The 13,838-nt window shown below is 37.9% G+C and overlaps 1 protein-coding gene across 1 annotated transcript in view; it reads right to left on the reverse strand.

Moving 5' to 3' along the window:
- Positions 1-1,835, reverse strand: part of Septin7 (septin 7) — a 41,812-nt gene extending 39,977 nt beyond the window's left edge. The window contains exons 1-2 of the mRNA XM_070014236.1: positions 1,748-1,835; positions 708-810 (exon numbers count right to left, since the gene is read on the reverse strand). Of these exons, the coding sequence (XP_069870337.1) occupies positions 708-717 (10 nt within the window). The 5' untranslated portion in view covers positions 718-810; positions 1,748-1,835. The remainder of the gene's footprint in view (positions 1-707; positions 811-1,747) is intronic.
- Positions 1,836-13,838: the final 12,003 nt, after the last annotated feature.

The following is a 13,838-nucleotide window of genomic DNA, read 5'->3' on the forward strand; positions in this document are numbered from 1 at the left end:
TATATGGTTTTAGGAAGATTACTTTAAAAAAATTAAGTAACAATAGCATTGTATTATTGCATTGCTTCCTTACAACTTACAACCTCCCCCCCTCAAAAAAAGTGGATTTAAGATTTTACAATAGCCAGGACATTGGGTGGTTCATGCCTATAATCCTAGCTACTCAGAAGGCTGAGATCTGAGGATCACAAGGTCACAATTCAAAGCCCACTTGGGCAGGAAAGTCTCTATGACTTTTCCAGAAAAGCCAAAAGTGGAGCTGTAGGTCAAATGGTAGAACACTAGCCTTGAGGGGGGATGGGAGGAGTAAGGCAGGTTTAGGCTGTGAGTTCAAACACAAGGACCAGCTCAAAAAAAATTACAATATAAAGTTCAGCGTGATACAATGGTACACGCCTATAGTCCCAACTATTGAAGAGGTATATGCAGGAAGATTTCTTGTGCCCAGAAATTTGAGGCCAGCTCAGATACTCTCATAAGACCCTGTTTCAAAAACTAGTATATTACTTAAATACCATGGAATCAGTGACACTCTCAAATGAATCAGGAAAACACTAAAAATAATATCCATAAAGAAAAATTATTTGCATAAAATATAATAGGCATTCACTGCAGTTATTTGCACTATTTTCTTAAATTTATACAAAGCCAATTAACAGTTTAAAACTTAGATCAAAATTCCGTATTAATGAGAAACTATCTCTTACCTACTACCATAAGTGTGAATTCAAACCCTCTTTTCACTGATTTTCTGTATACTTGATTTGGGAGATTGGCAAATCCCACATAGCCTTCAAGGTTCTTCTGTTGCTGAGAAAGAAAAAGAAAAACAACTATCAATAATACTATCCTGTCCACCTTTCAAATTTCCTTCATTAACCTATTTTAGAAAATCATGAAACTATTACAGCAAATCAGATTGTTTTTATATTGTTAGCTATGCAATTGACATTACAGAATGAACAAATCATGCATAAATTGGCCTACAATATGTTTCGTTATTAAAACCCAAGAACAAAGTATTTTTAAGAAACTGCCTCAAAGGAAAGATTTCAATTGACATTAGTTAGTAAAAAGATTCTAATAATTAAAATAAACAAAAGAGCAACAAAAATAGCCAAGTCCCCTGAAATTTTTTTTTTTGGGGGGGGAGATCAGTTATGGGGCTTGACCTCTGGGCCTGAGCTTTGTCCCTCACCTCTTCACAGCTCAGGGTGAGCACTCTACCACCTGAGCTACAATGCCACTTCTGGTTTTCTGGTGGTTAAAAGGAAATAAGAGTCTCGAGGATTTTCCTCCCCCAGATGGCTCTGAACCACAATCTCCAGATTGCCTTCTAAGTAGCTAGGATTACAGGTATGAGCCACTGGTGCCTGGCTCTTTTTTTTTTTTTTTTAAATTATAAGATCAAAGTATCAATTCACCACATTTGAATTTAGCAAAAACAGGTCTACATTCATCATTAATATCATATATGTAGATAATCTATTCATAATTGTTATCCTTTTTATTCATATAAACTTATTTAAGTCAAATGTTCATAACCCTATTATGCAGTTAAATAGAAGAACTCATTTTAAACAGAATTAGGAGACTAATCAGAATACAGTATTTTTAAAGTCAAATATTTGAATATAAACACACACACACACACACACACACATAAAACAGTTCCTTGCCTATCCAACTGTAAGTTAAATTTAACTTAGACTAAAAATGGTGTCTATAAATTATGTAGTATACTTACAGCTACTTTGTAGAGGACAAATTTCCATCATTCCAGTGTTCCAGATTCCAACAGAACAAATTCACAGAAGAATAGTAAATGAGGAATTCGAAGAATTGTAATGATACAGGAGTGGAAATCCATTGGAACATAACAAAAGATAGAAAACGAAAGTTACTTAACATGTAACTCAACAAATTATGACATAAAACAAAAAAGTTGGTGACAGACTCTATTTTATGAGTGTTGAAATAATATTTTGTGTCTGCATGTGTAAACAGCAAGACCCAGTGAGTTGAAATTCATTTTGAGCAGTGTTCCTGGTAAAATATAAAATATAAAACAAAAGATTGCCTCTATCTAGAAAGGCCAGTCACTACCCCTTCTCCCTGAAGTCTTACTAGTAAATGGTGAAGAAGATGTATAAGCATAAAATTTCAGGAGAGTATATCACAAATTTCATATAATTTTGCTGTTATTAATAAGACAGTCCAGATCAGAAAAACATGTTTTAGTTAAAAAGCCTTTTCCCAATATTCCCAATACAGAAAAGGGAAAGAAGCTAAAGACAATAAATAGTAGCATAAGAAAAGGTGAAGTAAACTATGGACTGAAAACTGAAGGCAACTAATAAAGCAGACCTCAGATTGTCCTCATTATTACTCAAATGTCACCTTCACAGAGAGACCTGCCTGTCCACCCATTTTTTGGAAAGCAGTATGGAGGTTCCTCAAAAGACTCTACATAGAGCTCCCCTATGACCCAGCAATCCCACTTTTGGGCATTTACCCAAATGATCACAAACAAGACCATACTAAAGCTACCAGCACAACTATGTTCACTGCAGTATTATTTACCATAGCTAAGATATGGAACCAACCCAGATGCCCCTCAGTAGATGAATGGATCAAGAAAATGTGGTGTGTGTGTGTGTGTGTGTGTGTGTGTGTGTGTGTGTGTGTGTGTGTGTGTGTGTGTGTGTGTGTGTGTGTGTGTGTGTGTGTGTGTGTGTGTGTGTGTGTGTGTGTGTGTGTGTGTGTGTGTGTGTGTGTGTGTGTGTGTGTGTGTGTGTGTGTGTGTGTGTGTGTGTGCCTCCATCAGAAAGAATGACATCACCCCATTTGTTAGGAAATGGAAAGAAGGAAAAAATTATATTAAGTGAAGTAAGCCAGGCCCAAAGAAACATAGGTCCTATGGTTTCCCTTATTTGCAATAACTAGTATATGTCTGGGACAAGTAGTAAAGGTCAAAAGCTAAGTACATATGACCAGATAAGATGAAGTTAAGTGAAATGAACCCCAAGATAGGGACACGTGTGGTTTTTTTTTTCTTTCTTGCTACTGTTTCTAACCTATTTATAAGGTACCACATGATTTTTTTGTTGCTTTGTATGTTCCTCCCCCACAGTATAACCCTTGTTTTCACTGTATTTGATGTCGGTATAATTTGGGGAGGGAAGATAAACAAACAAAATGTGTAAATAGGAATACAGGTATGAGAAGTACAAGACACTATGTTGAAAAACGAAGTTTACTATTTGAAGGTGGGATGAGTGTAGTTTGGAAGTGGAAGGGATGGTAGGGGAAAAAAAACAAAGGAGGAGGCAACAATGCTTGATAAGAAATGTACTCATTACCTTGCTCATGTAACTGTAACCCCTCTGTACAGTATTTTCACAATAAAAAACATATAAAAATAAAAAGTAAAATGTTTCCACACATCTCCAAGCACCTGGGTGCTAGGATGCTAGCTGTTTCTCCTTAGCTTTGTTGTTGTGGTTGATGGTGGTGGTGGTGGTGTGGTGGTAGCGGTCATGGAGCTTGACTCAGCTGTCCCTGAATTCTTTTGCTCAAGATTAGCACTCTACCACTTTGAGCCACTTCAGTTTTCTGCTACTTTAATGCCCTGGCTGGCTTTGAACTGTGATCCTCATACCTCAACCTTCTGAGTAGCTAGGATTACAGGCACAAGTCACAAGCGCCTACCTAGCTCTCTTTAGCTCTTACCACCATTTTACATACATTGCTCAGCTTTTTAATTGGGAACCAACCCATCCACTCTCAACTTGCCTCCAACTAGAAAATGAATTCATATAATGTGGCATTAAAAACAATGAAGCCATCTGGGAGAGTTGAAAAAGCTTCAGAGAATATGGTGTTTTTCATTTGTAACTATAAGGAGTCCACCAAACAAAAGATAATAGTATCAACACCTAAGGCCAGCAATCTTAGCTTAGCTGCTCAGGAGGCTGAGACCTGGAGGACAGAGGTTCAAAAGCCAGCCCAGGCAGAACAGTCACTGAGACTTTATCTCCAATTCAACAGCAAAATGCCAGACTGGATCAAGGCCTCAAGTGGTAGAGTATCAGCTATAAGCAAGTAAGCCAAAGGAAAGCTCAAGGCCCTATGTTCAAGCCCTAGAACAGGCAACAAACAAAAACAAATAAAAAAACACCAGTAAGTCTGTTCCTGTATCTTTTCACTGCCTTATCCTCAGTAGTCTTTGACTTGGCTCCTACAGTCTGGAATAAACAAAAACACTTAGTTTGTTAGTTTCCCATATGACTGATTTCCCAGAAAGCATTCTTGGCAAAGGATGGACCCTACATTGGAGACAAACTTGCTACTTCCAGGAAGAAAAGAGAAAGTATGTGATATATAACATAAGGAAACAGTAGACAAAGAGATGAGGGACAGGAAAGGAGGTCAGGGAAGCAGGCAGAGGTCAGATCATATGAGACTCAGCCAAAGTACAAAGTTTGGATGTTATTTTAGGCATGATGGGAAACCACTGGAGGGTTTTTCACAGGCAAGTGACCTGATTAGTGTTTTAAAGATAGCTCTCACTGCCAAGTGAAGGAGTGGAAGAAAACTAGTAAGGAAGCTACTTGCAACGGTACAGAAAAGATGGTATACTGAACTAAGACAGTAGGAAGCAATGCGAGACTATAAAAGGATTCAAAATATGAAGGTACAGTCACCACAATATTTAGATGTGGTCATTTAATGAAAAAAGATAGCAAGGATAACTCTTGCATTTCAGGCTTGAGCAACTCAATGGCTAGTGATTGATTTTAGAGAGGAGTAGGGGAGGAAAAGATCTTGTATTAAGAGCCAGCTCTGATATAATTTGATATTTCTACTATATATTCAAGAAGAAATGGCTGGACATCAGGGCTTATGCTTGTAATCCTAGCTACTCAGGAGGCTGAGATCTGAGGATTGTGGTTCAAAGCCAGCCCAGGCAGGAAAGTTTGTGAGACTCTTATCTCGAAAGAAAGGGGGGGGGAGGGAGAGGGAGAGGGAGGGAGGGAGGGAAACACCAGAAAACCAGAAGCAGCACTGTGGCTCAAGTAGTAGAGTGCTCACCTTGAGTTGAAGGACAGCGCTCAGGCCCAGAGTTCAAGCCCCATGACGGACGGAAGGAAGGAAGGAAGGGAGGGAGGGAGGGAGGGAGGGAGGGAGGGAGGGAGGGAGGGAGGGAGATCAGTCCAGGAGGCAATGCTAGAAATTCCAGGGTTGGATGGTGCTGGAAACACCATTGAGGAGTCATGTGCACTATACTATCCAGAAAGGATTGGATTCCCGAAGAAAGACTTGATTTTTTTTTTTTTTTAAGGAGAAAGGGTCCCTCAGACAGCACCTTGGAATACTAAAAACACTGGCAAGTTTAGGTAGAAAAAGATCAGCCAGTAAGGAAGGAAGAAAATAAAAAAACATCTCAAGGAATGAGAAGTCACTTAAGAAGAGAGTAGGTTGATTCAGAGTAAACTTTTTGCATATAATGATTACAACATTCTAGGTTTTTTAAAACAGCCTTTCAGCTCCCCATAGGACTGATTTTCCAGGAGCAAACGATGTGAATTTATCTCTATAATCCCAGAAAAAGTGTATGTGGAAACCCAATAGATACCCCAAACAGGTGAATACCATATGGTTATTCAAGACAAGTTTCTTGAATGGAGCGATTTGTTCAAAAGCAAAAGACAAATGGGTTCAGCTACAACTGCAAAACAAATTATCCCAGAATTTGCATGAAAGTGTCCCATAAAACAGAAAAATGTAATTTCCGAAGGTAGTCTGGCACTAAAATACTACTTACAGAATATACTAATAGTATAATACTGGTTGACTAAGACATATAGACTTTTTCATCTCATAAGAATCTTTCCTCACTTCTCCAATTAAAAAAAAAAGTATAGTCTGTAATTCTGAAGATTTAACTATTCACGGATTCTTATTCTGTACTAAATATTCACAGTTCCCAGGTGAAATACAATCTCTGGATAAGGAAACATACATGTGGGTAATATAACCATGGCATGTACAAGTATTCTTCTGAGTAAATATATGTTCACACAGGAGTCTTAGATCTTTAAAGTATTCTTTCATGGCAAGCCAGTTATATCGGAAGAAACATTAATCACCTTTTCTAAAAGCAAATTACTTACAGTCTTGTTAATATGCCCCATTTCTACATCAAAATTAATATTTAAGAAAGCTACAACTCTGTTGCTTGATGGAAATTAACTACATTGTAGAAATTAGAAACACTTCAAGAACTAGAATTCTTTGTTTCTTACTATCTTTTCCTATTCCAGAGAACTGTTACCAAAATCTTGGTATATGAAAGATCATTGGCATTTTTAAAGGCAGGAATATTAGTATTTGCTATAATGAGATTTCCATTAGGAAAAAAAATACCTTATTTTTTAAATCTGTTAAATGTGCTTTTTGATAAGGACAAAAGGTTATCGAAGGGGTGATGACCAAATAGACTGGAGCCTCACATGGACCAAGCAAATGGTAGCACAGAATGTAATCTCTGCCACATTAAAGTAAAAAGAGATGGGGTGGGGCTTGAGTGATGGCCTAGCATACAGAGGCTGAGTTCAAATTCAATACCACCATGAAGAGAGAAGAAGGGGAAAGAAGAGAAGAGAGAGAGGGGAGGGGAGGAGAAAAATCCGAAGTTGAAGAAATTTAACATGATCCTGGAAGGATTCACCTCAACCCTTCAACTCCCCCCATCTCCACAAATTGAGATCACTGGAAAACTAAAATGGTAACCAATAATAATGCACATCTTCAAATTAATATGTCCAGAAATCTATTTCTTCTCTTGGGAATTGCATAAACATTTGGTCTGTTCCATTTGGTCTATGAGAGAGACAGAGAGAGAGAGAGAGAGAGAGAGAGACAGACAGACAGAGACAGAGACAGAGAGAGAAAGAGTGAGAGAGAGAGAGAGAGAGAGAGAATGTGTGTTGATGCTGGGGCTTGAACTCAGGGCCTGGATCCTGTCCTTGAGCTTTTTTACTCAATGCTAGTGCTCTACCACTTGAAGCCACAGCTCCACTTCCAGCTTTTTTTGGTAGCTAATTGGGGATAAGTCTCATGGGCTTTTCTGCCTCATGGCTGTGAACCATGATCCTCAGATCTCAGCCTACTCAATAGCTAGGATTCCAGGCATAAGCCAACAGTGCCCCAGAGAAGTTATACTTTTAGCTCAATGTGCCTCTTTTGAATCTTAAAGTGTATTTATATTGCATACTGTTTTATTTTATTTTTGTGAACATACTGTACAGAGGGGTTACAATTACATGGGCAGGATAATGCGTACATTTCTTATCAAGCATTGCAGCCTCCTCCTTTGTTTACCCTTCACATCCCTTCCCAGCCTCCCCCCCACCCCCCACCCAATCCTCCCCCCCCAACGTTGTAAAGCTCATTTTCGACATGACAACTTGTACTATATATTGCATATTGTTATACATACTAATAAAAACAATTAAATCTCTTCTAAAGTTTCAGTAATTCAAAACACAAAAAACAAGCCAAGGACATAGATATACAAAAGTACTCCTTAGGGAGGCAGGGGCAGGAAGACCGCTTAAACAAGAGTTCAAGGGCAGCCTAAGACCCCAATCAAAATAATAATAATAGTAATAGTAATAATAATAATAAAATGTGAATACAGACTGCAAAAGCAAGATCCTGGCAGAACTTTGTCTATTCCTTAATATTCCTAAGAAAGGCTTTAGATTTTATAGATAGATAAGATGCAATCAAATTCCTACCTCCTCTCACATAGCCTGAGGGAAAAGCTGAACTTCATCTACCAGTTAAATGTCAGATTAAATAAGCTTTGTCTAAAAAATAAAATTTAAACTTAACACAAACTAAAATAGTTCCAGGTTACATTGGGCACATCAGTTTTTAAGTCTTCAACCTTCTAATTGTTTTAGAAGTTATCTTCTTACATGGTTGCTTACAAATACTCTTTTTATTGAAGACAACTGTATACAGATGAACCAATTTTCATTCTGTTGAATCTTATTCTGGATTCTTAATATATTGAAAAGATCTGAGTATTTATCTCTATGAATATGTGTAAGAATGAAATTTTAAAAATCCCTTTGCTCTGAAACTAGGATTCAGATCTTTACTTCCTAGCATTTCTGGCCTCACTCTCCCACTCATTCATTAAGCTGTGGACCCTTAAACATGCCAGGTTTCCATGTGGATGCTAGCAATTAGAATAAAAACAAGGTCCTAGTTTATGAAGTTCAGAGTTTAAAGGGGAAATGTCAGGTAAGTCAGAGGGCAATTAGAATAGCAATAATAAATACCATTATGTAACAATGCACAGAAAGAAGAATGCTAGAACAAAAGAAAAGAAAAGAGAGAGAGAGAAGTGAGGGAAGGAGGGTTGGGGAGAGTTTGAGTGTTTCATTCTGTTCTGGGACCAGTGCCATCAAATCAAGAGGATCTAGGTTTTAGTCTGATGAGAGCTAAGGGTTAGAGATCAACTGATGAGCTTCTGTAACTAAATTATAAGGAGGTTCAGATTTCTGGATTTAGTTTTAAGTAGATGAACATTAGAATCAACTAAAACAGTTATCATCTGAATTTAGGGAAAACACATGTCCAGTAGGAGGCAGTGGCATATATGCTATATACATCTAGGCTGAACAGATACTAGTATTTTCCATCACCAACATTTAAGTGGTTAAGGGTCATGGGTAGAGTGGGAAGCAGGCAAGGACCCAATACCAGCATCCCATAATCACCATCTAAACAAAACTACAAAAAGGTGGAAAAAAGGAAGAATCAGAGACAAACTGGCTCAAATGGTAGAGTTCCTCCTGCCTAGCAAACTTAAGGTGCTGAGTTCAAAGCCTAATATCACAAAAAAGGAGATGGAGAAAGAGCAGGAGGAGGAAGAGCAGTGAAAGAAGACCAACTGAAGTGGGTTTAAGTGTTTACCTGCTAAATGCTGTGGAGTGGTAAATATAAGGCAGACAACTCTTACTATTAATGGGTATTCTTATCAAGGCTCTACCAGTGGCAAAACAGTGGATGCAACCTACTAGAAGTAAGTAAGCAAGGAAAGCAGAGAAGAATGTCAGGAAGTGAGTGTAAACAATTATTCTTTGAATGCTGCCTGGGAAGTAAAGAGCAATAAGATAGAAGGTAGAAGGATAAAGGAAAGAGAGAGGTCTTTAATTATATAAAGAAGGATGGAAAGAGGGTGAAAAAGAAGGTATAAGAAGAAAAAAAGGTAGATAGTTAACATTTGTTTAAATGCTAATATGAAAGATTAAGTAGGGTCTGGGGAAGGTGGTGGCAAAGGCCTGTAATTCCAGCCAGTATGGAGAAAGACCTACGAGGATCTTAACCCAAGGCCAGTCCCCAGCTAAATAATAACATCCTATGAATCTGAAAATAATTAAAGTAAAAAAAGGCTGAGGGTATGGCTCAAGAGGGAGAGCAACCAAAAAGGAAAAATGAATAGAAGGAAATACAAAGAGAAAATTCTAACACCTGAGATAAAACCACCTTCCAATCTTAAGAAGGGAGGGGAGGACTAGAAGATTTTAAGAAATTTATAAAACACAAAAAGTTATTTTTCATGAAGAGTATACAAAAAGAGATTGAGAAAGCACACAAATATAATTGAAGTCATTCTGTAAACACACAGGGACAGGAATAAAGATGGAAGGTAGTGAGATAGCCGAAAGAATGTGAAATAAGGTAACAAAAAGAATAAGCCATCCAATTCAAGTTTAAGAACCAAGACCCTTTGAGGCCATTAATATAATGGTTTGAGCAAGGGATATAGCTCCATCGTAGAGTAAGTGCACTGCAAACATAAGGAAGGGGAGAGACAGAAGGAAAGAAAAAGAAACATGAAAAAGAGGTCGAAGGGAAAAAGAAAGCCAATGTGAAATATCCTAATGTACACTGAAATGACAAGTACATAACTACTCTCATGAACAGAGGGAGCTTAACTCTATGACATCATGTAGAAAAAAATGACCAATAAATACTAAAATGATGAAACTCAAGAGTGGAGGTGGAGCTGGGCGCCGGTGGCTCACACTTGTAATCCTAGCTACTCAGAAGGCTAAGATCTGAGGCTTGAGGTGCAAAGCCAGCCTGGGCAGGAAAGCCGTGAGACTCTTATCTCCATTAAGCCACTCAGAAAACTGGAAATGGCACTGTGGCTCACTTGGTAGAGCGCTCACCGTGGGCTGAAGAGCTGAGGGACAGAGCCCAGGCCCAGAGTTCAAGCCCCACGACCAACAAAAAAGAAAAAAAAAAAGACTGGAGGTGGAGAACTAACAAGATGGCATTGAAGATTGTTTTAAAGCAAGAATGTCATACAGGTGGTTTGGAGACCAAAGGAATAACACTAGACTTCAACAAGAGACTCCAGACATATATTGAAGAGCCAGCTGAAAATGAATCAATGAATATATAGTGAGGGATGGAACAGGAAGAACCAAAGCCCAAGAACTGCCTGTCAGAGGATGAACCCCCTGAAAAACTGTTGCTGCCAGGCACCAGTGGCTCATGCCTGGAATACTAGTTACTCAGGGGGCTGAGATCTGAGGATTTTGGATCAAAGTCAGCCTGGGTAGGAAAGTCCAAGAGACCCTTAGCTCCAATTAACATTCAAAAACCAAAACGGGAGCTGTGTCTCAAAGTGGTAGAGCCCTAGCCTTCAGCAAAATGATAAGGGATAGTGCTATGGCAGCAGAGAAAAAAAATGGTAAAAATTAGATCTGAAACACTACAGACCAAGACGAGACCTGAACAGTTCAATATACCTGTGGTCTTGGAGAGTAAGAAAGGTGCTTAGGCAGATAAGTTTGGAATTTCTTCTGTTTCAACAAAAGACCTGTCATCTGACAACAAGCCTGTGGTTAAAATGGGCCAGCTAAAGGAAAGAGTACAATGATCTGGTTTGTCTCTTCTATCCCTAGAAAGCCTAAAGATGATGAGAAATTGAAAAAGAGGAAGGAACAATTTGGGATTGTCTCAAGTTCTGCTGGAACTGGAACCATAGATGATACAAAGGCAAAGTAAAGGGGAAAAAAGAGTGAAATGCTCTGGGATGAGTGATGAAAAGTTCCTTATGCTTTATCCTCTCTAGTGGCTTCCAGTTGTATGGTTCTTCTTGGTTACATATTTACAGGTTCAGTATCCAAGAGCTATGGTGGCGCATACCTATAATCCCAGCACTTGGGAGACAAAGGCTAAGAATTTATAGAGTTGGAAGCCAGCAAGTCTTTAACTCAAAATACATTAGTTAACTGATTAAATTTTTAAGACAAAAGAAAATCTTTATATTATGTGTATACATATATATCTACACACACACAAAAGCAAAGATTTGAAAATTCTGCTTAAGTTACTGAAATAGTAATTTGATATTTCAAGCCAGAAAAAGATAATTTTACCAATAGCTTAGGTCTTCAAATTTTTATTTCATTATAAAAGGGCATTCAATATACACTAATACAAAAGTTTTTTTTGTTTGTTGATCATGGGGCCTGAACTCTGGGCCTGAGGGCTGTCCCTCAGCTCTTCAGCTCAAGGCTAGCACTCTACCAGTTGAGCCACAGTGCCACTTCTGGCTTTTCCTGCTTATATGGTGCTGAGGAATTGAACCCAGGGCCTCATGCATGAGAGGCAAGCACTCTACCACTGAGCCACCTTCCCAGCCCCAAAAATTTTTTAAATGCTTTTTTCAACTCCAAAAATAATCAATGACAAGAAAGAAAAGAATATTCTATCCAAGACTAGTGGACAAGACAATGAAGTTAGAGGCCAATGGATGCTCCAAACAGCCTGCCACAGATCACACATAGCAATACTACCCCAACAAGAATATCTGAAGCACTAACCATAGGCAACAACTCGTAATACCTAAAAAACTGTACAAGTTAACTGTACAGCAGTTAACTTGCTGTGGGAGTACTCTTAGAAGTTGTTAGACAACAAATAGAAGAGGCAATAATACTAAATGCTATTTGATGACTTGCCTAAATGGATAAAAGAATTAAAGAATATGTAAAGGAATCAATCATAAGACCATGGTATAAGTATAGTTGGAAATCTGAATGTTAGTAACTGCTCAGATAGGTACATTATACACCTTTCTGGGTCCTCCATGGAAAACCATCCTTCTGAGGTTACTGTAGAGTACATATGAAATAATAGAAAGTACCTGGCACTTCACATATAAGTACAAATAAATGACAATTACAGTGATTGTGAATTAGAAAACAATTATTAAGGTCTATGAAGACTTATAAGTGAGTGAAATCCCCACACCTTTTGGTATTCAGGAAGCTTTTGATAAATATACACAATTTGGCCACAGCTTAGAAATAGGGAATGAAGTCCTACTGGTAAAGCTCACAAAATATATTTTTTAACAATAAACCCTAGGAAACTATACTATAAATAACAGAAGGATAACTAAGGATCTGTAACAGGTACATGATTTCATACCAGCGGAGTAGAATAATTTTAACACAAATTTACTAAGTAGGTAGAGGCTGGAAGCAAAAAAAAAAAAAAAACAAAGGAGAAGCTGCAGGAAAAAAGTATGTATATGTATATATGTGTACATATAGAATTTATATAAGATATATATGTATTTATGTGTATATATAATGCTGTATTTGCATGTTCATAGGACTGTTTCTGTATTTCCACCTGTTAACTATTTAATTTTCATGGAGGCTACAACTTTTCAACAAACCTAAAATTATTCCAAAATGTCAAGAGAAGCTATGATTATGTAATTATCTAACAACAAAACACAATGCTCCAACACAAATTTAAGTGTTTTGTGGGTCTACTTAGAGAATGTCATTCTCTAAGTAATCTCTAAGTAATCTCCCTAAAGTAACCTCTAGTTGTTCTGTATTTGGCCAACTTTATATTCTAATACAAACCCCATGACAAGATTGACAAGTTCTATATATTAGCACAAATTTCACCCATTTGGGCCATTTTCATTTCTCAACATTTAAACCAGAGAAATCATAACCAAAGTACTCAATTCACCCTACTCAGTAATGAGATAGTTACCATACTACACACTGTACACTGAAGCCAATGCAAACAATACAACTGCCCAAATATTTTTGGTAACTTATTTCTATATTAGTCTACATAGCCATAGAATAGAAAACTTCCCATTTAAATTCATCTCCCTTTCAATCAGCAACCCAATTGTGTAGAACATAGCTAAAAACCAAACATACAAATCTAAACACTAAGCTACATCAATAAATAAATCAGAGCAACTAAAACACAGATGTGTAAGAGCAAATTGGATAGCTACAAACTTTTAAGATGAGAAGGCTGGTACAACTGCAATAGCAAACTAATTTTTTTTTTTTTTTGGTCGGTGGTGGGGCTTGAACTCTGGGCCTGGGCGCTGTCCCTGGGCTCTTCAGCTCAAGGTGAGCGAGCACTCACTCTACTGCTTAAGCCACAGCACCGCTTCCGGTTTTCAAATGGTTTATTAGAGATAAGTCTCACAGACTTTCCTGCCCGTGCTGGCTTTGAACCGTGATCCTCAGATCTCAGCCTCGAGTAGCTAGGATTACAGGAGTGAGCCACCAGTGCCCGACTGCAAACTAAAATTTTTTAAAGTGAAAAGCCACACCATTTAAAAAAAAAACATGTAATCTCATGTATGTCAAAGCCTAAAACCAAATGATTCTGATGGTAGCTATTAAAAGACCAGTATAGTCTGGGAATGTGGCTTAATGGTAGAGTACTTGCCTAGCATGCATGAAGCCCTG

Source organism: Dipodomys merriami, unplaced genomic scaffold (assembly GCF_024711535.1).
Source record: "Dipodomys merriami isolate MVZ:Mamm:240054 unplaced genomic scaffold, mDipMer1.0.p SCAF_94, whole genome shotgun sequence".
In the NCBI taxonomy this organism is placed as follows: Eukaryota; Metazoa; Chordata; class Mammalia; order Rodentia; family Heteromyidae; genus Dipodomys; species Dipodomys merriami.